Here is a 26,181-nt window from a genome sequence, read left to right on the forward strand (position 1 = left end):
AAATGCCAAATGGGTTAATCCAATGCTTTGATGTACAAAGAATTCATTGTTATAATCTCACATTAGAAAAGAAAATGTTGAGCTTTTACTTTGAATGAAAGGATATTAACAAAAATACTCATATGCCACTTTCAAATTATTAAATATGCCAGCCACTACAATTCGCTGGGAAAAAAGAAGAGATCATTTCTTCCTGCCATTACACAAATGGAAGTCTAGGGCAAAGACTAAGAACTTCCTGAAGGAAGACATCGGCAACATCAAGAAAACAAAGCAAGTTCTCCTAATTCAGTACATTGACCAAAAACATATTCCTGAAACTTCCTTTTTTACATCCCAGGGTGAATAAGTAAAGGCATGCTCCTTAGCTGTCCTTCATTTTAATGCTGAAATTACCAATACTCCACACTGGATCAGATCAACCACCCACAGAGTCAAGTTTCCTCTTGCTGATCACCATAAATACGAAGTGTTTCAGGAAAAAACAGCAGGGTCAGCAAAAGGAAGCAAGACTACATGGACGCCTTTTGCATAAACATGGCAGTCTCCGAAAGATCCGAAGCCAGAAAGAAAAGAAAGAGTGATGTGATCTCATTTTCTGGCTTTGACAGACTTCCTCAGTACAAATAACTCTACTAAATAGGAGAGAGCAAGGGAACAAACACAGTCCTGGCACCTCGATATCCCACACTGCTGACCGTGTTCCCCAGCTCTGCTGTACTGCCATCCCCAAAGCAAGACCATGCACAGCTCAGCGTCTGCTTTGGTTGAGGGAGCACTCCTGAAAGGCAGCATGGACACGCCTGCACCAGTTTTGCTCCCTTTGACCTGAACAGCCATTCCACACAACCAAGAGGACCCTGACCCCACAAACTCCCCATGTGCCATCAGGTTTCATGGACGCTCGGTTTCATTCTTCACAAGTGCCACCTGATGGGCTGGTATGGAGCCCTCACACTATCTTAAAAACTATTAACTGGAAAAAAGTATATATCCATTATAAGGGGAGCAGCCATATACAGTGTGGACATAAGCCAGTACACACTACTTGTCTTTGGGATCAGGAACTTCTTCCTGGCCCCCTTGTACTTAGCACTACAGATATGTCCTCAGCATCTGATTTGCAGTCCCTGGATGCCTCACTTCCTATGACAATTGTTCTGTTCTTGTTCTTCATCTTGAATTCCCTACAACTGAATGCATTTTTCCTTCATGTGGGTTTAAATGCCGTGTAGTAATGCAACAAAAACATACCTAACAAGAATCACAGCACCCAATTTCCTGCAACAGAGTTGCACAGAGCAACCATTAAAAAACTCTAGTTCCAAAAATAAACAGCAGAAAGAAGCTCAAGAGAATCAGAAGATACACTTGACAAGACATTTAAAAGAACATACATGTTAGTATGGCCCAATCTCAGTGAATGTTCCCCATTACTACCCCACCTAGAAAAAAAATGATTTGTTTTTAAAGATTAGAATATAAGAGATAAAGTGAATAATTTTTTTAAATCATAGAAATTCCAATAACATCTTAATTTTTAAGTTAGTATTTTTATTAATTGTTCCTCTAAAAAGTTACAGACATTTCAATACTAGTGTTGATGCAGTTAAGAATTCCACAACTCAACTTACAAATAACAGCTATGAATTCTCTGGCTCTCTTTTGTCCCCCTTCTATTACTGCTGGTTGTACAAGTAAAGGTGGTCTGAATCACTCACAATTTTATTGATCCTAAGATTTTCTATTAAGGATGTCCTACTTGTTGTGCATTGATTCAATGTCATAAGAAAGTCTATAAAAATGGTTTTGCTCAATAAGTACTCTATTTAATAATCATGACCGCTCCACCCTCATCCTACCACAAAAATCACCTGTATTTCACGTAAATTTATTATCCCTTCACTTTTTACAGTTAAACATTATGCGCATCTGAAATAGACATGTGAAAGACAAAACGTACAATGTTTTTTTTCCTCATCAACATATGCTAGAAAAATGGATCTCATTATATTCATATATTTCGCATCCTACTGCTGAGTCTTGGCACTGGAAGACGTGATTTTTCTCCTGCGACTGTGTATTTTCTAGACTTCGCAATTTTTTGGCCAGCAGCAACAATCTGCACTGCTTGCTTCTGAGTCTCTGCATACACTATTGTGCTTCCTTAAATGTAGTTCAGTTCTGGTTTTCCCCTGACAAATTACATCAGGTTTTCAAATCACTACGGATATTAACAACAGGTCAAGCACTAATGCAAAAAAAATGCTGGCACTTCTACTTTTGTATCATCAAATCAACAGCAAAAAGCTGAAGTTACATAGGTCAACATTTTCCATAGATGCTCACGTGCGAGTCTGTCTAAAGTTTCATTTGAATGTTGGGCAAGTATTCACCTTTGCTTCGCAATGTACTCCTTCCATCATCGTCTTTGAAGATTTTTTTGCAGAAAAATGAAGAAACAGTACAAAAAGAATGGCCTGAAGCAGTTGTTTTGCTCAGGCACTGAAACTTGTAATTGTGCCCTTAGATATAAATGCAGATACACATAATAACATAGGTTCAGAAAACAGGAAGAGAATGTACTGCTTTTATCTACACAGCTTAACCTACTGATTTTCAAGGTGTGATCTGGCCCAAAAAGAAAATAGCAGAAAGAACAGTCAACATCATAGGAAAAAAATAGTTATTTTTATAAACAAGCAAAACCAGAAAAAACTACTACTATCCCAACCCCTTTATACAAGTAACTTTTGTTACACTGACTAGTACATTGCCATTGGAAGTTAGTTTAAAATTCTGTATAATTAAACAGACCAACGATATTAGATTAAAAAAAGAATTTAAAAAAATGTAGGATATGCAGCCAGTACCAGGAATCAGATTTAAGACTTAAGTCTTAACAACTTAAAGCTAAAGCAAACCATTCTTCTTTTCTGCTTCAAAAAATAGTCTATAATCATATCTTATATCCCAGCAGAAGATTTGTATTTCCACCTGTGAAATCAAAGAATTTCAAAGATGCTACAAATGTGTCAGTAACACAAAAATAAGTCAATGTATTCCACAGAGAAACTCCCTCTCTGCCTCCCAATCTGTCTATCAACTATTACAGTACTACACACTGTTTGGTGTCTTTGCTTCATGTTCTGGTGTCTCCTGACTACAGGGTTACAACTTGTTTATCTCCACGTGCTGGTCCAACCTCTGTGACAGTGAGGAGCAGCAGACGGGAAAGGAGAGGAAACACTACTGTCACATCCTGAATCTTACAGCCTGTCTAGTAACTGCAGGAGGGCAAAAAAAAAGCCAGAAACAGTGTAGATATATGGTAGCACAGTACCAGGAGCCAGTCCAGTGCAGACAGGATGTAGACAGAATCCCTCACATACTCATCAAGATAACAACTCAGAAGAGGTGACAACCATTTTCCCAGAAGACTGAAATCCATTCTGCCTCCTGCACTGCTCTTGAGCTTTGTATTATTCACATCAAGAATGATTTTTTATGCTTTTTGACTCATGCAGATAAAACAAGCAATTTAAATAGTCTTCAGAGGGGAAGAAGGAATGAACCACGAGTTGAAAAAAAAAAACCATTTAGTAGGTGAGCATGATTTACAAAATGCTACTGTGCAGGGGCTCACAGGGGAGCAAGGGAGAACTTCCTGCAGGCAGTCTGGGTTTATTCTAATGCACAAACCAAATCAACTATTCCAGGACTTCTCACTCACAAGGAATAGCAAGAAGACGATTGAGAAGCCTGCACTCTTTTCGTTCTCTCACCCCTCTCTTCATAGACATATGGTGGATTGGGTTCAGATCCTTGGGCAACTGGAGAGAGGAGAAGATATATAATCAGAACCTGATGGCTATGTGGAAAAATCTCATCTTTAAATTCTCTTCCAGGGTCCTCTGGCATAACTTACAAAATCATCTGTAAAGCTATAACCAGGCCTCTGTGTTTGCTATCCCATATTTCTTCCTCCTTTCCTCAGTTGAAGGAGGATATTTTTATCTTTGACTCTAGCTCCAAGGACTGTCTTCTCCATGACTTCTCCAATGAGCTCACTCATGGTACCCCAGGAAATCCATTAAATATCTGCTTTAGTAATCCATACAGCATTTCACTCCCCTATAGCATTCACTGTGCCAGTTCACTCCAAACACTTCATAAAAGCAGACCATATAAACTGAAAAAGCTTTTTAACAAATCAGGAAAAACAGCTAATAAAAAGAATCTGCCTGGAAGCTCACTAACACATACTCTTGGAACAGAGAGGCAAAGAGAAGAAGGCAAGAAAGAATAGGACAGAAATGGTCAACAAGAACCTGAGGAAGGACAGGACAGAGAGGAATCACAGAACCTGAAAACAGCTGAAGTTGGAGGGGAACTCTGGAGACCATCTAGTGCATCACTCTACTCGAAGCACGGTCAACTGCAGCACATTGGCTCAGGACTGTGCCCAGTCCTCTTCTGAAGGATGGACACTCCACAACCTCTCCAGGCAACCTGTGCCAGTGTTCAGTCACCTTCACACTGGAAGCTTTTCCCTACATATAAACAGAATTTTCTCTATTTCAGTTTACACCCATCACCTCTTGCACTTTCACAGGGAACTGCTAGGCAGAGTCTGTCTCTTCTTAAACCTGAAGAGAGAGGAGCATGGCCACCCTAGAGGCAAACATGATTATCCTGGTGATAGTTGGCAGATAAAGACACAAACACAAGCAATTCCTGAGAAAGTAAGGACTCTTAAAATATTACACCATTAGGATAACAGCCTGATTCAGTTGGGTATGTCTCCTAAGGAGATGGTACTTCTTGAAAATCAGCATTCTATGAAATCTATTTAACAAGAAAAACTGCAAGTATGTTTCTTGCTACAGAAAAGAACCCCATACGCTTTCAGTTATACAAGCTTCTGTAAGTGAAGTATATGAAAAGTATTTTCTCCCATATGAAAAGGAGCACTGGGAGTTTTCAAGGACAGCAGCCTCAGGCTGCATCACCAGAAATTAGGACAAGAAGGCAGTAGGAAGATACTCGTGATTTTGTATCCAAAAGTGTTGGAGTATGAGAACCCACCTTAAAACATCATCTCTCCCTTTGATCCAACACTTCAATATCCTTCCTGCCAAGAACTGCTGCAGAATATCTGTTTCTTTCTGCAAGTTCAACTGGCATTGCTGCTTTTGATCTACACAGCATTGCCACAGACAAGAACTAAACACCACGGAGCAATTTGCACTGTTATAAAGTTAGAGAGATCAGTAGCTAAGGTACATGAAAGCAATTCCCAAGTAAACATAGCTGAGCGTATCAGTAACTTCTGTAGTTCAGTTCATCTAGGAGATGCAAATGCATGTGGAAAGTATCCATTGTATGCTATGGAGTAAGAGAATGTAATAACCCCCAACAAAGTAAAGACGGATTTTTCATCAGTGAGGCATAAAGAAAAATCTTGTTAGAGACACTGGATCCCTATCTATACTCTTTATTTAGAGGATGAACGACCTTAAAACTCATTTTTCTTCCATCAGGAGGCACGCCGAACTGGGAAGTTCTCCAGAATGGGAAATCAAACTTACACCTCTCCTATAATGCATTTGTGTCTCCTTCAAACTACAGAGCTAAATGAAAGCCCATGGAAGCAAAAGGATAAAGGAGGGAAAAGCCCTGAAATTACACAGAATCACACAGAATCACACAGAATCAACCAGGTTGGAAGAGACCTCAGGGATCATCGAGTCCAACCGTTGCCCTTACACCACCCTGTCAACTAGACCATGGCACTAAGTGCCATGTCCAGTCTTTTCTTAAACACATCCAGACATGGTGACTCCACCACCTCCCTGGGCAGCCCATTCCAATGTCTAATAACCTTCTGAAAAGAAATTCTTCCTGATGTCCAACCTGAACCTTCCCTGGAGAGGCTTGAGGCTGTGCCCTCTTGTCCTATTGCTAGTTGCCTGGGAGAAGAGGCTGACTCCCACTTCACTACACCCTCCCTTCAGGTAGTTGTAGACTGCAATAAGGTCACCTCGGAGCCTCCTCTTCTCCAGGCTAAACAACCCCAGCTCCCTCAGCCGTTCCTCGTAGGTCAGACCCTCCAGACCCTTCACCAGCTTGGTCACCCTCCTCTGGACTCGCTCCAACACATCAACATCTTTCTTGAAGTGCGGGGCCCAGAACTGAACACAGTACTCAAGATGCGGCCTCACCAGTGCCGAGTAGAGAGGGACGATCACTTCCCTAGACCGGCTGGCTACACTATTCCTAATAGAGGCCAGGATGCCATTGGCCTTCTTGGCCACCTGGGCACACTGCTGGCTCATGTTTAGCCGGCTGTCGATCAGCACCCCCCAGGTCTCTTTCCGTCGGGCCGCTTTCTAACCACTCTTCCCCCAGCCTGTAGAGCGGCATGGGGTTGTTGTGGCCGAAGTGTAAGACCCGGCACTTGTTCTTGTTGAACCTCATGCCATTGGTCTCGGCCCATCTATCTAACCTGTCCAAATCCCTCTGTAGGGCCTTCCTACCCTCCAGCAGATCGACACTCCCACACAGCTTGGTGTCATCTGCAAATTTACTGAGGGTGCACTCAGTCCCTACGTCTAGATCATCTATAAAGATATTGAACAGCACCGGCTCCAGAACTGAGCCCTGGGGAACACCGCTAGTGACCGGCCACCAGCTGGACTTTGCCCCATTCACCACCACTCTCTGGGCTTGGCCATCCAGCCAGTTTTTAACCCATTTAAGAGTCCACCCATCCAAGCCCCGGGCAGCCAGTTTGTCTAGGAGGATGCTGTGGGAGACAGTGTCGAATGCCTTACTGAAGTCTAGATAGACTACATCCACAGCCCTGCCCTCATCTACTAAGCGGGTCACTTGGTCATAGAAGGAGACCAGGTTGGTCAAGCAGGACCTGCCTTTCATGAATCCATGTTGGCTGGCCCCGATGCCCCGATTGTCCTGCATGGGCCGTGTAATGGCACTCAGGATGATCTGTTCCATCACCTTGCCTGGCACCGAGGTCAGGCTGACAGGCCTATAGTTCCCTGGATCGTCCTTCCGACCCTTCTTGTAGATGGGCGTTACGTTTGCTAATTTCCAGTCAACTGGAACTTCTCCAGTTAACCAGGACTGCCGGCAGATAATCGAGAGTGGTTTGGCAAGTTCATTTGCCAGTTCCTTCTTTACTCTGGGGTGAATCCCATCCGGGCCCATAGCCTTGTGGGTGTCCAGCTGGCACAGCAGGTCACTAACCGTCTCCTCCTGGATCATGGGAGGTTCACACAGCCCCCCGTCCCTAATTTCAGGCTCTGGGGGCCGAGTCTCCTGAGGACAACCGATCTTGACATTAAAGACCGAGGCAAAGAAGGCATTGAGCACCTCTGCCTTTTCCTCATCCCCTGACACTACACTACCCTCCTCATTCAACAAGTGGTGGAGGCTCTCCTTGACCCTCCTTTTCCTGTTGATATATTTGTAAAAGCTTTTTTTGTTGTCTTTGACTGTAGCAGCCAAATCGAGCTCTAATTGAGCTTTGGCCCTTCTAATCTTCTCCCTACATGACCTGGCCACGTCCCTATAGACCTCCCAAGTTACCCGACCCTTCTTCCAGAGCAAGTAGGCTCTCTTTTTTTCCTTAAGTTCTAGTCTAAGTTCCCTGTTTAACCAGGCCGGTCTTTTTCCCCGACGGCTTGCCTTCCTACAGACTGGGACAGCCTGCTCCTGAATATTTAACAATTCCCTTTTGAAGCATGTCCAGCCTTCCTGGACTCCTTTGCCCTCCAGGACCAATTCCCAAGGGACTCGGTCCACCAGCCTCTTAAACAGGCTAAAGTCAGCCCGCCGGAAATCTAAGGCAGAAGTTCTACTCTTGCCCCTCCTTACTTCCCCCACTATCGAAAACTTTAACATTTCATGGTCGCTACTCCCAAGATGGCCACCGACCCTCACATCTCCCACTAGTCCTTCTCTGTTCACAAACAACAGGTCAAGCAGGGCCCCTCCTCTAGTGGGCTCATTTACCACTTGCATGAGGAAGTTGTCCTCCACACATTCTAGGAACCTCCTACATTGCTTCCTCTCTGCCATGTTGTATTTCCAGCAGACATCCGGCAAGTTGAAGTTGCCCACGAGTACAAGGGCCGGCGACCGGGCGGCTTCTGACAGCCGCTTGTAAAATGCCTCGTCCGCCTGCTCATCCTGGTTGGGTGGTCTATAACAGACTCCCACCATAATGTCCGCCCTGCCGACCTTCCCCCTGATCTTCACCCATAAACATTCAACCTTGTCATCCTCGCCATCTTCCTCAATTTCAACACAGTCCAAGATTGTATAGAAGGAGAACGTTCTCTGGAAAGCTTTTAAATGTTGCCCTTTGACTTCTTAACAACATAATTTTTCAAGTGTTGTAAAGAGCAATCCATTTTCTATTGACTCCTCCAGAAAACAGTATTTTGGTTTTGTTTGTTTTGCTCTTGTCATGATATGTCAACATGACAGCCTGGCATCTGATGCTGACCTTAATGGATTCTTGATAGAGGACCCAGCACTTCAACTTAAAATGCTGTCAATTGCTGCTTAAATGAAAATCAAAACAACAAATTTACAAAAACACGTGTCTTTTAGCTCATACAGTATTTAATGGTGTTTCCTTTACCAATTCCTCCTGCTTTGCTAAGATAAACAATAGTTCTAATGCTATGGATTTTGAAAAGTGCCATGTCAGTACATTTCAAATAGGTTAGGGAAAGCCATTTCTCTTATAGGCTCTAGCAAGAGACCACACTCCTTGGGTTAGTCAACATTTAGCCAAGACAGACAATTGATACAGGCAAGTTTGGAACGCGTGAGCTAAACTGGAGATGTACCAAGCCCATCATGTATTGGCATAGCACACAGTCATAAACCAGAAATTATTTCAGTCCTCGCTATGTTAGTCTTAACTCAAACTGACGCCTATCAGTTGACCTCTACACCTCCACCTCCCTGACAATTCTCAACAGCCCCTAGTCCCTCAGAATTATTATCACAATGGAGAAAGTAGACTGTTTTAAGACAAGGTACATTTCCTAAATGAGATTCCGATCTGTCTGGACTTCATACAGGAGAGTTGCTCTCTCTGAACACCCAAAGAGGATTCCTCCTATCCATACTTTTCTTAATCATCAACTTCAAACAAGCTCTCCAGTTAAAGCCTACCTGCCTATGGAAATCAGTCCCATTAAAATCTGTCTTTTGCCAGTACTTTAAAAAAATGGCTTTGGAGGCTTCCCTGAGGGCCTTTTAGATTAAGGCTCACAATTCACATGAGAGTTAAGGCACAGAATTGTGAGCATAAGATTTGAAATCTTTGTCTCAGCTTTTTTCACCGTGGGTTCCTGAGGCAGGTGACTTCCATGAGGAAGTCAGCTGGTTTCTCTTCCACTCTGCCCATCACCAGACATCTGTCACCAAATTAGACTCATGTAGCTGAATTCTTATAAAAGTCCCAGAGGGCAAACTCACCCATGGTGTAACTGATATCCCGGGGATAAGCAGACAGAGGTAGCCATGGGCAAAGCACACCCCTGATTGCTTTAAGTTTTGGCTTGAGATTTGTATATCTGCATGTGCATGTGGGCACATGCACAGATACACAAGACAATCCAGTGAAAAACTGATTGGTTTATCCTCAGAAAGAGGAGTAAAATTTTATTATTCTCCTGAATCCCAACATTTTCTATCAAACCACTAAAAAAATAGTGGACCCAAGGTTTATATACTTTCAAACAGACCTGTAAAAAGTATAGTTTACAAGTTCCTCTTAACTCTGTGACAGAATGGTAACTATGGTACACAGAACCACTGAACTATGAGAAGATGAAGTAACTCCACTCTAAAATCCACTGAAGTCAAGAGGAAACGTATATTCCACAAACTCGCCTCTTTCCAGATGGCGGAATCTCAGCATGAAAGTATTTCACTAAGTTTTGTAATCAATAACTGTAATGGCCAAAGGTAAAGAATTTTTAAAAATTTATATCATGCTAAATATCTGTGCTAGCATTTCTCTTCAGCACTCCTTTGGTTTTATGCATTAACCTACAGAGAGGTTTCCAAACAAGAAAGCTCTTGTTACCTACTGGCTGTTTTCCTCTACAGGTTTTTATTACATTAATTGACAACAACAATTATCAACTTATAATGAGAGATTGCAACTAAATCCAGACTAAAAGTACAACAGTAAAAAAAAAAAAAAAAAACACCACTTTCACAAAATAAAATGCAATCAAATATTATCAATTGTCTCACACAGCCAGGCCAACTTCCAGTGTAGCATAAAATCAAACAACAGGAAAGTGATATTGGGGGAGTGAAGAGGGGAGTTGTCAGGATATTAAGGAATTAATATCAATAAGAACTGTTTGGGTCACAGAAGTCTTCATTGACATTTTTTCTGGTTTTTTTTCCCCTTTTCTTTTTACATTTTAATTTCAATCTATTTCTTATAAACCTACATAAGCTTTGATTTATAACATTTATCACAACTGGCTTACAGACTCCACCATATATGAGTTCACAGAGGACATAACAGATCCATAAACTGATCATTTAGTCAGTTCATTGTTAACAAGTATTAAAGGCTTCTAAATGTTTGCTAATGACAAATCGTTTGCTAATCACACAGCTATTTTATGGTTAAGTTTGATGCAAGCTAACAATGACAGTTTGTCTAAGGCAAATGAACACTGTGTTGACCTATAACATTTCAAACATTAAAAACTACTTAGATATTTCATATACTCTTGAAAATGAAGGATTTTGGTGATGTCAATGGACTTACAATAGTATGGTAACTAGTATTAGTGAGATCAGAAATAAACCCCCAAATTCTGCAGTGTTATACCAACCTACAAATATTTTTTACAATTTAAAGTGCTACTACATATCAGTACAAAGAAATAGTAATACTACTTAGAAAGGCTATAGAGAAGTGGACTGACAGTCTAATATTAACGGGACAAAAGAATTGTTTGATTTACCTGACTTTGCAATTCACTTTGTTGCTTCAGGCGAATATTTTCTGGTGTATCAGCCACTGTAGTGAAGGACTGCTTTGGGTAATGTCTAGAAGAAGAAGCACAAAGCCAAACAGTAAATATTTACACATGCTAGAAAGTCAAATGCATCCCAGCACTCTTTCCTACAGTGTACAGAAGACTTTCATAGTTTACTGGGTTTGTGTCAGAAGTGTTTACTCTAAAAATGTTGTGTCAGTCATGCCTGGCTGAAACAACATGAACAGGTTCCTGTAATGAGTCTAAATCCCACCTATTCATCCTGCCCGCTGACTGCAGAGACCAACCAGCCAAAATTCGTTTTCAATAGAGTGAACAAAACTATGTTTAACTGCATTGTCTTGGTATAGTCATGTGCTGAATAAAGACTAAACTAAAAGGCCTTAAAATAGAAGTGTTTTATGGAAACTGAAAAGTTGCATCAATGAGTATGGCTGGAGTACCATGGTATCTTAAATCCATTAGTGCAGTAACCAGAAGGATCAAGGCAGGTACATTCTAGGTACAGAAAGGTCAAAGGCTTTAATGGTAAATGTGTCAACACAGTGCTGTAATATTCAGTACCAAAGGCTGTGGTGGCTCAGAACTGCAACCTAACAGGCATCTCTTTTTTTCATTTTAAATTTACACCTTTAAAATATGTCTCTACTATTTGCTTTGGCATTTTATAGACAACTTCAATAGTCAAATCCTACTCATTTTCAGAACCACTATTTATTCTTTTTCATGGATTTATCCTGCAACTTTACAGCCAAACAAAAAGCTCTATTATAGGAAATTCCACAAAAAGAGGGAAATAACAAAACTGAACAGGCTATTCCAAAATAGATGTATTATCATGAGCCAGCAACACTATCAGGAAACTGATTGTTACTAATTACTTTCCAGCATCTTCAGTCTCAAACCAAAATATTCACTTTATGACACATGTGAGGTACTTGTGCTTTCAGTTACCACTGACAGCTTCCCATGTCTGCCAGCCACCCCATTTGTGCCTCTAACATTTCAGAGGTACAAGACTACAGGCATAGCATTTTAGACACAACAACATTTGCAGCGTAATTTCTACAGAGAGAGTAAGCGGTGAGTAAGTGTCTGAAGACTGAGGATATGCAGTATTAAACATTTCCACGTTCAAACTCCAGGCTATCTCTAATATGTTCTTTCAACAACTAGTTCAGTCAGTACAGCTCCTCATAAAATTTCTGTGCTTTGTAAAGATGATATATATTTTCATTCAAAACTGTATTTTGTTAGGTTTTATTTTCCGTTGTCTTCATTTAGCCCACAACCAGGGCCCAGCAATACGCAGTTGTTCTCTCACCCAGTGTCCCTTCCCCAACAGAGAAAGGAAATTGGGAAAAGGAAGGAGACTCATGGGTTAAATTTAAACAGATTTAATAAAATAAAGAAACCAATATCAGTGGTAATACAAACACACAAAATTATACTTAGCCCACAGAGTGGTGGCAAGTCACTCCAGGGATCACAATTGTTGAGGAGAAAGAGGGACAGAAGAAGTGAACAGGCCAAAAAGCCCCCACCCCCTGTCCTCAGCAGCTTTCCCATTTATAGTGACCTGATGTTAATGTTACAGAACACACCTGTGGGCCAGCCTGGGTCAGCTGCCCTGGCTTTCACTGCTAATGGCCTTGATCACCACACCACAGTTGGCCACAAACTGAAACTAAATGTAACAGAAAAGTGATTCTATAAATTTTATCCCCATGAAACCAGGACATCCATTTACAAGTTTTATTTCCATGAAGGGTATGGTTTTAGTAAAAAAAAAGTTCACTTTTATCAAAAAAAAAAAAGCACCTATAAAAAATTAAGGAAGATTTTTAGCCAAAAGCTGAATGTTTCCTGTTCATAAATGCAAAAGTAATACTTGATGAGAAATGCTGCTTGAATTTCATACAGTCCACGCTCTGCTATGGGCCTGATCCCCCCATCACACAACATCTTGCATTGCCAGACATCTACATGGCAGCACAACGGAGCAGACTGATGCATCAAGAGGCTGTGCAACGTCCCCTCATTTATGGTGTCACTACACAGGGAAAACAGAGGAGAAATATGGGACAACCTGGGGATTTCAGGTTTCAAAGGTCTTACTAATAACTGCACAGAAAGAGCAAAGATGCAACACCTCAATGGAGGGAAGTTTTTCCTGATAGCAAAGTAAAAGCCATCCCAGGTTGGATACTGGCAGATGGAAGAATAATGCCCCTGGAAGTTTAAAAACTTATGGTGAAATACATTGCTATCCATTATGTCAGCCACTTGTCTAAAATAGCTCATGCCACTGAAAACTAGAAAAAAAATTTCTAGGCATGACACCCTTCAGCCTATTCTTTTGTAGTTACAGCCAAGTCCTCCCTAGTCCCACCTAAGATGTAACTTTGGCCACAGAATCCACAGGGAGTGTTACATACGCCTAAGGAGGCTGCTGCCTGTCTTCCTCCCTTTTCAAACAGGGGCTCCTCCACCACCACCCCGCCTTACAGCCAGACAATGCCAGCCACCCAAACGGCTTAGCCACAGCTCCAGCAACACACAGGGAGACAGAACTGGGCTTTGCTTAGAGGACATCAACTGGAATCAGCTCTTGCATGAAGCAGATGGTATCAGCACAATGTAATACCTTGGGACAGGCAGATACCTCCAGAAGGGCTTCTTTTTTTCCTTTATTTCTCCTCTTCTATCTCAGCCTTCCTTCTTCTGTATAAAGGAGAAAAACAAACGCCAGACTAGCCACAAGGAGGGTCATAAGCCTTGTTTGGAAAGCAGCAATGGACAGATGGGGAAGGCAACAAGCCACCTCACAGCCAGGGCTTGCCGATATCCAAGGAAGGCTGTAGCAATGAACAGTACATAATGCACATCTTACAGAATAGCAGCCTTTCAGATAGCAGCCATGAGATGTCCATGGATAACTCATGTAGATGACAGAATCCCTGCCCCTAAAAAAATCAGCTGCCACACATGCAGTTCAAAAATGATGTTATGCACATACTGAATGCCAAAAGCATTCCCATAAAATTTCATAGCACTGTTTTTCACTGTGGTTACACACCATGACCCTGGTACTATGATCACACCTATCACCTCTACTCATCCCTTTTAACAGGGAGACCACAGAGTGGGAGTCAGCTCAGACGCATTTTTTGGCCCAGTCCCCTTGTGAAATGCGTGGACAATACTGAGGCAGGTGTCACAGTCACAGCCCTCAGGGACCCTGTTAGCAGCAGCAGCGAACGTGTCTCTGTAAACCCAGGCTTCCAAATTAAACCTTCTCTCTATTTTGAGGCATAGGAACGTATACCTTGTCCCCGTCATACACCAGCTTTTACTTCTGATCATTGCAAAAGCAATGGTTTATTCCACAATTAGTATTCAGAAGTTCACAGGTATTTCAACAGTCAGAGCAAACCACTTAAGAACCAATGTATCTACAATCATTACTTATTTTAGAAGCAGTAGCTCCACACTTCAAGTAAAAAAAGGTATGCTTAGCCTTGACAAGTACTGCTTTATTATGCTTGAAATTATTATGTAAACTGATTATATCAATGAAAAGGATTTACATCTGACCATGGAAGTAAACAATACACACGACAAGTGAAAAAACCTGCTGAAATTTAAATCAGCCTTTAAATTGATCATATTAACCATTTATCACAATGTATTACAGTGATTAAAAAAAGAATCATTTAGCAAAATTGAATTAGCAGATCAATCTACTATGGGTTGTCAGTTTAACTGCAGATGATTTATGAAACCACCCACATGGTACATCAAACCAGAAAGACATGGTTTTAGATACAACCTTTCTACTTTAATGTATTTAAGGCAAGAATTTCCATAAAAAGACTAGTGTTAAATTTAAATCCTACCTTAAGCATCTACATTTGTTTTAAGCTTACTGACAGTACGTTTTCAGGATCATTAAAAATATCAGTATTTAAGATATTAAATTATCTGAAAACTAGCTAAGATGCATTGTAACATTGGCTACTTTTGGCTGAAATAGAAGGCTGAAACACAAGTGTTAAAATGATCAAATCTGCTTTTTAACTATCAGTTTAAGGCTATGCTGCATTTCATTACAATGTTCTGAATAAGGATGAGTAACTGGATGGCAACAGCCTTTAACTCAAAAGTCTGACAGCACTATCATGGTCCCTGGTAATCCGTTGCTCAGTTTCCCTTTTGTCCAAGATGATGTCTGAGAAAAAGACGGGAATTGGTTAAAGAGGTTGATGTCATGTCAGCTATTTAATAGCAACGTCCAAAGGATTTTTTTTTGTTTAAGTCTTTGTTGGTAGTCTAAGTCTACTTAGCAATATGTCTTACCCCACTAATGCTATTAGGATTAATCCTGTATAAAGATCTATACAAGAAGTTCCAGAACAAATGAGGATACACAGTATGGTGTCGCTGCTGTGGGTTACTGTATTGCCTGCTTCAGCTGCACAGCTTGATTAATAATTCAAACCACAACTCAATCTCTGGCTCCTTATAAGGAAACTCCTTCACTTTCAATATTTGGAAACAATATCAGCAAAACCTCCAAGAATTCAGGAAAGTACCTGAAAGTTTCCTAGTTTTTCCAACGACTAAACATAGAAATTTTCCCACATACTTCTTTAGCTGTAAGGTTTTCATCAGCTTTTCCACAATTTCAAACCAGCAAAAGAAAAAAAAAACCACATTCTGAGAGATGATGGGATGAAGATTCAGCTTTCCCTCTTTCGAAAAAGGTCAGATTCAAAGCCTGAGATAAATTCAAGCACGTACTGAAATTAACTTGCTTATACCTCATTCTGACTTACCCAACATTTACAATATGACTAAGAGATTTTCGTGTGTGTGTGTATTTTCTAACTGTAACATTAGCTGTTCACAGTTACAGAATTATAACCCTTGTCAGAATTACTAGATGTCTGTTGGGTTACTTCTCCCTTAGAACACCTATTCAGTAAATTGCACGCAACATAAAATTTGTGATATCTTTTAACCAGAGAACAGCCACAAAACACACAAATCAAAACTATTCTCCTAAGCAGAGGGTCAGTTCCATCACATCTTTTCATAACACCAATTACCATCACTGGCTGCCACATTAAGCTGTACTTGTCCTCTCCAAATTTTTGTTTGTAATAACTGTTCTTCTAATTAAAGTGAACTCTAAAAGATAAGGAGGTTAAAAAAAAAATCCCACTTATTTTCAGTTGCAGTAACAATGGAACAAAAAAAAAAACACAAAAAACCCTGAAAAACAACAAAATTAAACCAATCTTACAAGAATTATGAAAAACTATAAAAGCTAGTTATGCTTTTATAACTAGCACTTCAGTATAGTGTACACAAAAGTTTCAAATTGAAATTAAATAGTGGATAATGATACAGCAGCTTGGATGCAACCCAAGCTCACAACTGATGGACAGGTATTGAAGCTCCATCTTGGACCTGCAAGGGCCCAATCTGTTAATTGTGATCTGAGCCCACACCCACAAACAGCACAAAAACACAGAGGAGAAACACAGGAGATCTCCAATTAACTCTCATATAAAAGACATGACATGAAATAATTTACCCTGGAAAACGGTGACAAGGTATTAAGTTGTGATCAGCCAGGGAGTGCTTACACTGGCAGCTTACCACCAGGCTTGAAGACGCATGGGACTGCTTTCCACTCACCTTGAAACTGTGCTGTCTCCATTCAGCCTGCACCCAGGGCTAAACAATAACCCATTGCTCTATCACCCTATCTCCCCTCCCCAACAAAGAAAGGGAATTGGTCAGCTGCCCTGGCTCTCACTGCTAATGGCCTTGATCACCATACCACAGTTGGCCACAAACTGAAACTAAATGTAACAGAAAAGTGATTCTATAAATTTTATCCCCACAAAACCAGGACACGTGCCATTCACAGAAAAACATGCAAGATGCACAAGAGCAGAGAAAGAAGCAGCAGGAGGGAAGTCTTGCCCACAGCTTTGACTTCTTGCTTTGAAATTCTTGCTCAGTTGTGCTTTCTGCTCTGAAGCTCCAGGAGGGATTTCTCTGGGTCTTCTGGTTTGTTTTGAACTTTGTGCAAGATCACCTATTTGCATGCAATTATGAAGTCTTTTGGAGGAGGAATAATGTAACTAGTGGATAATACAGCTTTGGTATGGCAGAACTCAGGCAATGAAGTGGACAAGGAAGATTTCACAATTCTCCACAAACGACTCCAAAGATGGTACTCTCTTTGGCTTACTGGTATCTACCCCACTGTATGAAGAATAGAGACTCTGTCTGCAATTAGCTTGCTTTGGTATCTTTTTCTTCTCTTGTTCAAGGGACTTTTTCACATATTTAATTTGTGCATCTGTACTTCTTGAAGTTAAAGAGAAAGTTGCTCCCATGTGCTAGCTAAATACAAGGTCCTGTTTATGAGAAAATTCCCCTAGTGAGATGAGTTTGTAATGGTTTGGAGGAGATTTAGCAAACAGTAAGATCCATGAAAAAAAATGTTACAAACAAGGATATTCCATCTGCTTCTTGGGGTAAGCCATAACATCCTGGCTCCTGGCACGAGTGAAAGGCCACGTATCACACAATCAGACACGTCGCACATCATTGTGCTACCAGACTTGCACCTGATACCTGTCTACAGAGACCCACATCTGGGGCTCCCTACAAAAGCTAAGGTTAGGGAACACATTAAATATTCTGACTCTATCTGGCCTCAAGACACAGGTTAGTGCCTTAGTGTCCTCTGCTAGAGGCTGAAAAAATGAGCTATTTACAGAAAAATAGCAAGGCAGAAAATAATGTTAACATTTCAGAGACAACAGTGTGAAAAATGAGTAGCCAATGCTAATATAAAATTTCACTGCTCTTAACCATTTGAAATTCCATACAGAAATGCTACTGTATCAAAACAGTGGAGTGGTTAGCTCTGCAAATGTATGTCATATGATGAAGAACACCTGAAAGCACAGAGAAGTGGACTACATAATAATCATATAATCACTGGCAGAAGGGGCAGCTGTGGAAAACAGGTCTAGATAGAAGAACTGGAACCTACAGTAGCTTATTTTAGAATTTAAAACGCCAATTTGTTTTGAAAAAGAAGTAAAATCTTGTAAATTTCCAACATTTTCACATCCTATATCCAAAAGCATTAACATTCCTCAAGTGGCCAGCATTGGCTGAGTTTTAGGAAAAAAGCATAAAGGTAACAACATTAAATTACTTTGTACTTACAATATCAACATGACCAAGAAACCTACTCCAAATACGTTTTCAGATATCAGCCAGCCAATAAATGTCTGAATTTGCAATACTCCCATGCTGAGATTTTTATTTCAACAAGCTCCCCTGAAAACTGCTCTGAGCAGGGTCAGTGAAGACAGAAGGACAAGTGCTGCCAGGCCAGCACCAGCACTGCCTCTCGCAGGCAGCTGGGCGCGTGCTCTAACTGCCAAGGATTGCTGTCTTCCCACTTCCTACCCGAAATTGTTTCGGAATGAAAAAATCCTCCGGCTCTCGGGTGATACTCATATGTCTTATATTTCCTTTTAACTGTCTTTTGCGATTTCATATTTATTATACACAGAAAGATACATTGTTAAGGAGACAGGTGAATCTTGCTTCTTGAGAAATACAGGTCAAAACCTTTTCATTTTAAAGATTTGAAAAAAATACAACAGAAGGGGGACACAGTTCATATTTAAGAAACTTATCATATAATAAAAAGAATTGGTATAATACACATCTCAGCCAGGTGGCATCCGGATTTAGCAAAAAGATCAAAAAGAGTAAAAGCCAAGCACCATTGTCCTGGTTTGGCCTAAATCAGGCCAATTTTCCTTTCAGTGATTTTTACTTTCAGCTAAGTCTCCTCTAAGTAACTGCACTTTCTGAAACTAACTGCATGTTTTGCAGACAGTGTCTGCTTCCAGGACTGATAACGCTCGAAGTTTGTAGTTATCACTGAGGCACCGGTAGGGATGTTATGCAGAAAGGCTCTTGCTGTACTTATTCTTAGAGAAACCAAGGTCACTGCTAAATTCCTCACTGCTTACGAGTGAAGAGCCGAAGGGGGGTCGCAGCTGCAGGGAGGAGCGGACAGGGCAGGTGACCCAAAATTGACCAACGAAGTTATACCATCCCGTACACGTCATTCTCAGTATAAAGAGGGGGGATCATGAGGGTCTCGCTCTCTTTCTGCTATGGCCGGTGTCCAAAGAGGACTCTGTCCGTTTTCCTGCTGCCCACGATCCCGATCCGTGCATCCCTGAATCCAGCTCTCGACCGTCGCCAGGCCCAGCCTGGGCCTTCCCGGAGCCTGCCCTGCAGTGCCGGTGGTGACGTGGCTGACTTCAGGGGAGCTTGATCTTGGTTTTGTATATATATTTGTATATATTTGTATATATTTGATTATTCCAATATTATTATTATACTCTTTTTCATTATTATAGTTTATTAAAACTGTTTTAACTTTCCAACCCGGAAGTCTCTCTCCCTTTTCCCTTTCCCTTTTGGCGGAGGGGTGAGGGATAACAGAGAGCATCTGCCACAGGTTTAATAGCCGGCCCAGCTTTAAACCGTGACAACCATGGATCTCAAAATCAGAGCTGCCAGAATTTTCAGCGAGGCCAGGCACTCACCCTTTCAATAATTTACCTATTCCTGAGCTATGAGATGCCAATGCTTGGGGAAAGAAGATGAATCAGTAGCACACTGAGAACTAGAGGGTAGCCCGGAGCTGTGCAGGAACCCATCAGCAGTACGCTAATTGACACTGACAACAGATCAAACAGTGAGAGCCACTGCTGGAGGAAGACCCACAAAAGATGCACAGAAAGTTCAGGGAGGCTTGGAAGGTGGAGGCAACTGTGGCAACACAAACCGATAAATAAAAATCTGACTGCAACAGCAAAATCTGTTGAAGAGTACATGAAACCAATCAAGAAGGGAGAAAATACACACATACCTCACCATTTGCCACTGCTAGACTGCTCCCAGGATATCACCCAGTGAGTTCACCTAGAGCTCATCTGGGTTTATACATTACCTACACACAGAAAACCCCACAGATATTTAAGAAAACTTTGCTTTTAAATATTTTAAAGTGATCACCAGTGGCACAACAAAAGGCTGATGCCTCAATATTTCCACATTCTTTTTCTTCCACATGGTGTGATTATTATTATTTCTTTCAAAATATCCAGGAGACAAAAGCCCATGAATACAAGCAGCAAAAACACAGACTGATGCTGAGTTTCTCACTAACTTCACTTGCTGATTTACAGCAGCAGATCTAGCAGAGTAAAAACACACGTAGTATGACCTGTAGCCGCTATGGCTTATGTTTTCATCCCTTCAATATCTTGCTGTCCTCTTTTAAGAATGTCAGCAAGAGTACACAGAGATACACCATAAAAGCAGTATGTTTTGCACAGGTCTAAATGCTTCGTCTGCCTGCTCCATCATAGTCCTGACATGCTACATGTATAGATATTTATCAAACCTCTACAGTGAAGGTTTGTTCAAATTCTAGGTTTGACTGGGGTGTAATTCATGCACACGGCAGTGGCAAATTTTCTGACAAATTTCCTAAATTTTCCTATTAATTATTCTACCAGCAATGGATCAGTATCTCAAGCAGCATGACACTGAATTATGCAAGTAGTTTCTAAATTCTGCTCTAACTTATAATATAAATGTGTTCCCCTCCCCCCCCACCCCCCACGAAACTCTGGAATATATTCAAGTAATAAGAACTTCTATGCAAAAAAAAAAATACTCATGTAAATGCTTTCTTTGCTTACCACAAGCCAATAGTTCTATACATGACTAACTCCGGGGATTTCATCTTACATATCAAGACTACCAAATCTTGCCGGGTTTACAGGTGAAAGTTTTGTAGCTTCCTTTCTTCTGAACACTGTAATTTCATCATCTGATTTCTAATCATAGGTACGTATACTTAAATCATTTCTGTAAGTCTTCCTCGGGTAATAAAATATATTTGTATTCAGTGAAATGTAGACTATATATGTAGACTATATATGAAGACTATATATGAAGACTATATAGGTAATTTATTTAGTCATTTCCTTATGGTGACCATGTTACATTAAACTGCATCGTTATAAGAGATGTAGCTTAATCAACATTATTTCCCTGACGTTCCTATGCACATCTAGCTTATCCCTATCCCTCATACACAGGAAGGTACTTTTAATAGAAAGTCATCATTACATCAGAGCAGCGTTACACCTCCACCTGCCACACTTACAACGAACAACTCTTTCTGTGCTTGTACAGCAAGTCAAGCTTTCTCATGACTGATGAAGACATGAAAGACATTTGGACTTGATGATCTTAAAGGTCTTTTCCAACCAGAACGATTCTATGAAAGGCCTCCCCAGGCAGCAGTTTAAGACAGGCTAAAGTGACCTCCCTTAAATGTTAATCAAGGTGGATTTCAAAAGATTTATTCACATTAAATATCATGGCATAACAAAGAAATGGCATAAGATAAAAACTACATTCATCATAGAAATATTGGAAAAATACCGTTTCAGTACTGCAATAGCGTAAAAAAACTGTAGGGACAGTAAACACTACAACCCATTTGGTGTAGGACTTCATACAGCCCTAAGTGACAGTAAATCCTGACAAGCAGATTGTAAATCAAGTTCAGTTACAGGCTCTACATCTAACTTTCGTCTTCTCTGTGCAGAAACATCTATCCAGTCGGGTAACATTTTCTAAACTCCTTCTATTAGCAGAAATTAAAGCTACTTTGTGAATATCCAAGAATCTTTGCATTCCTGCATGGAATTAAGAGTCCCACTCAACTGATGAACATAAAGAAAATGGTTTCACCCCCAAAGTATTATTTTTTCTATGCATTGTTATTAATATTATTAATGTTCTCTGCAGCACACCAATGGCTGGCACTCAAGACAAAAGTCAAAATACTATACTCAAGAAACACTCCAATTTCAGCTATTCATTTTGTCATGCTGAGAAAATCTTGCCAGTAACCACATCTCACAAACACATACTTAAGACCAGATCAGGCAGCTTCGAAAGCTCCTAGGCAATCATCGGAAGCACTCAGTATGGGGATTTAAATGCAACATCTAAATGTAAGGCTTTCTGATACTAAGTCCATCCACAAGCAGAAGTAAAACTTGAATCTATCCTAATAACACCTTTTTCTCTGCCACCTTCTCAAATGCAAGAAATAAAATAGAACTTTCATTCTAAAATTTTTAATGTCAAAAATCTATGACAATGACATGAGAGATTCAGAAAGAGTGATTATCTACTACTTACTGCTTGTATTAAGCCTTCATCTTCCAAGAAAGTATTGACTGAAAGAATATTTGCTACTAAAACCAAGTTCTCATTCATTCATTGAAAACCTGTTACAACATATATCTGTAGATCACAGTTGTAATGAAATTGGAGTGCAACTGAAGGAAGAAAACTAGTTAGAAGCCCAAAACCTGGGAAAACTGAATATGTACTAGATTTTCTTCTAGCTCCCAGCTTCCATGTTTTCTACTTCTTAACTCTTCTGTGTAAGCTTACTGGCTTTTAATCTTTATGCTTTTCTTTGTTTCTTTTCAAAGCTATAAAGTCAAGCTATATTAGACAATTCATTGGTGCTTCTAAATTCCAAAGTTATAATTCAAAGACATTGCAAATAGGACCAAGGGAACACTAAAAATCTGCCTGGAAGAAAGAAGAGAAATAAGTGCTAGAAAGACATCATACATTTTTTTGACCTTGCAAAAACTACTATTTAGATGGCTACCAAGAGGATGGGAAATCTAAGACCTCTAAAAGCCAAAAGGCATCTGCCAAGTCATCAGTCTACTGAGCTTGAGTCAGAACTGACCGACCTCCTCAGGAGCTATGGATGTCATCCTGGAGAGCTTTAGCCATCTACATTATGAACTACTCCCTTTAGAGGGACTGGTTCTGCAAGTAACTATAGAAGCAGAGCTCAGATTTTGTAACTTAAGTAATTTGGACACTATTAAAAAATTGGGTGAGGAAACCAGAAGGGAGATGGAAACAACTCATCTCCAACGTCTTAATATTGCTATGTCTTTAACTGTAATTGCAGTGTGTTAAGCATTCGTCCTCTAAAACTGTGCCAACATCAGCAACTGCAAGGTAGCAGCAAAAAAAGTAAATTAAACAGTTATGTTTACACGTGTGCTAGAAGAAAAAAAAGAAAAGCTAGGTTTTTGCCAAGTGGAAAATCACAAAATTAGTAGGGCAGAGACACCATTCTGCTTTTACATTTCTAACAGGACTGGCAAATAATAGTGTATACAAACTCACTGTTGATAAAAAACATGCAGTATTTCCTTTTTTCAGCCTCAAAAATAAAGAACTTGACCTGTTATTAGTACCATTTTTACATTTTATTTATTTAGAAATTATTTCCTCTTTGGAAGAGTTTCCAGGGTTTTTTTTTCCAGTGCAAGTTTCAAATCAGTTGATATTGCAAAGAAATACCTTGAGAAAGCGTGGATTTATATTTTTACGTTAAAAGCAATATTTCTAATAATTTCAAAATTTTAGTAGTTGCTTGTTCAAATATTGTAAATTTTAAGCAGCTATGTTATCTGCACAGCTTTATGAACTGTCTCTAATGTATACACTTGTATAAAATTAGTATTAATAGGACAAGAAAAAAATGTTATACCATGCAAGCATTTTATAAAAGATGCTAGTATAGCATACAAGATTTCATATTACAGCACATTTACCTACACAAAATTATTGGATGATATATCCAGTTTTTGCTTGCAAATGAAGAATACTCTCAGTAAAGCCTGCTTTGGCCTATGCTGCTGAAAGGGTAAGAGAATGTAAAAGCAAACACTGTAATTTTTAATGTAAATCCTTGGCAAAAGTCGATGTATTATTAAATTATTTTAATATAGTTTCACGTAACACTTCATAGGCCCCTCATGACGACTAACAGTTGTGGCACAGGATGTCATACTTCACAGAAGATCCAGTCTATAAGCCTATGTCATCAAACCAAACCACAAATGTTTTGCGTTGTTGATTTTTTTTTTATTTACCATGAAAAAGCAACAACCAGGTAATATATTTTCACTAATAACCTGCAAACACCTCCAGAATTTCTGCCTACATTATGCTCTCTGCTCCTCATGCTAATTATTTTGAGTAGAATCAGGTGCAGTTGCCATTGCTAATTAAATGCTCCATCAGTATTGCTACAAAGCCTATACTCTCCCCTCTTTGCTTTCTCTCTTTTCTCCCTGCTTGAAACTATACCACCATGTATCTTCCCATTAAAGTATAGGGGCTGGTGTCACAGCTCTTAGTATTTTCAATAAAGACTCAGGCAAATGAACAAGCTTTAGGTAACTGATAAAGCATGGACTTTCTCATCTCTTGCTCGGATACAGACCCTAAATCCTACGCAAGTACTGTTTCAGACACCAAAGCAACGGCACTGGATGCCATATGAGGTGAGTTCCACAAGTTTCCACAGATAAAGTTACTCAAACAAGCAGAACTTGATGACTTCTAAGCTTTTCACTCCTTTAGCCTGAAGATCTCACTGTTGATCTGCCTCTCTCAACAACTTCAGATTAAAAGGCAAAGGCACCTTTTCCATCTCCCTCCTTGGACAGAGGGGAGCAGCTGAACGGCTGCCGATATCCTAACCAACAAATCTTTTAAGATGTAAAATAGTCACAAACAAAACCACGTTAGTTGAATAACATAAGAGGAATGCAAACTATTTCTAAGCTAATTTACAAAGACTGTCTTTCCAAAGCATAAACCAAGTATTTTAACTACAACAAAATGCAGAAGGAAAAAGTAATTTCCATGAGCTATGTAAAAATTCAGCCTATAAGAGCAGATGCAATGTCAAGCTGTTACTTCAAGTGCAAAAAGGTGAATTACGCAATAGATGAAGAAAGGCTGTCAATGAACTAATCATGAAAAGACATAGGATACGTATAAGACAAAAGCTCATGCTTCAAATCACACAGCTTGGCCATTAAATAGCACTTATACCACAGGAACAGAGATGACCTGGAAGGATATTCATAATAATGAAAAAAAGAAAGTGAAACACTGCCCAATTCACCTCCTTATTCCTAAATGCTGCAGGTGACAAATCTGTCAGGTGTCACTGTCTGAGCCCCTTCTGCACCTACTACTGCATTTCTGCAAACCCATCAGCTACATCTTCCATGGCCAGAACCCTCAGAGAGCAACTGAAACTGTTCGGAATAAAACCAATTACGTGTCTTTGAGTAAGAGATAAAAAGAGAGATGATAGGAAATGCAAAGCAAACTATTTGTAGCTGCTATACTGAAGTTCACAATGACTTGCAGGAAATATATTCATAGCTGAAGCTTGCACACGAATGCCTAAAACTAGTCTCATGGTTGAAAAACTTATTTGTACTGTAAGTGCATGCTCAGTACTACCTCTTTTCCCTGCTAGCATAAAAGAAAGGTAAACCATTAAATGATCATCTTAAGAAGTTAATAAATCAACATCGCCAGACCACAGAGATTACTTTAAACTGACGGGGTTTATTTCAGCTGGTAAACTATTTTTTTGACAAAAATTGATTTTGTTCTGCTATTTCACAACAGTGCTAATGACTTTCTCTCCAAATTTTATTCCAGTTACATACAGATTATTACTAACAAAACTATTTTTAAAAAGCAAAATAAAATACTTCTATAAAAATGAAGGAAAAAGCAATCAGGAAATTACTTAATTTATATGCAACTCTACTAATTCGATCTCCACAGAATCACTAACTTTTCTATTGGGAGTTAGATTTTTTTTTTTCTTACAGATTTACTGATAATCTTTGCACACAGTGAGCCAGCCAACCCTGTCTGTTCATAGAAACAAGTATGTTTCCACCAACTTCTTGCAACTTAGTGAAGAAGCAGCCTGAAGCCTCTGAAGCAGTTCAGTGACTAAAATCACCTGAGTGCCAGCCAACTCGCATCAAATCACTGGTAAAGCACATGGCTTTCTCTACGGAACTGTTGGAATTTACACTAAAAA

The 26,181-nt window shown here is 40.0% G+C and overlaps 1 protein-coding gene across 1 annotated transcript in view; it reads right to left on the reverse strand.

The window, feature by feature from the left end:
• LOC137665644 (LIM zinc-binding domain-containing Nebulette) overlaps positions 1–26,181 on the reverse strand; it is a 149,406-nt gene that overhangs the window by 41,078 nt on the left and 82,147 nt on the right. Inside the window, exon 3 of the mRNA XM_068404924.1 lies at positions 11,037–11,121. Within this exon, the coding sequence (XP_068261025.1) occupies positions 11,037–11,121 (85 nt within the window). The remainder of the gene's footprint in view (positions 1–11,036; positions 11,122–26,181) is intronic.

This window comes from Nyctibius grandis, chromosome 7 (assembly GCF_013368605.1).
Source record: "Nyctibius grandis isolate bNycGra1 chromosome 7, bNycGra1.pri, whole genome shotgun sequence".
NCBI lineage: Eukaryota > Metazoa > Chordata > Aves > Nyctibiiformes > Nyctibiidae > Nyctibius > Nyctibius grandis.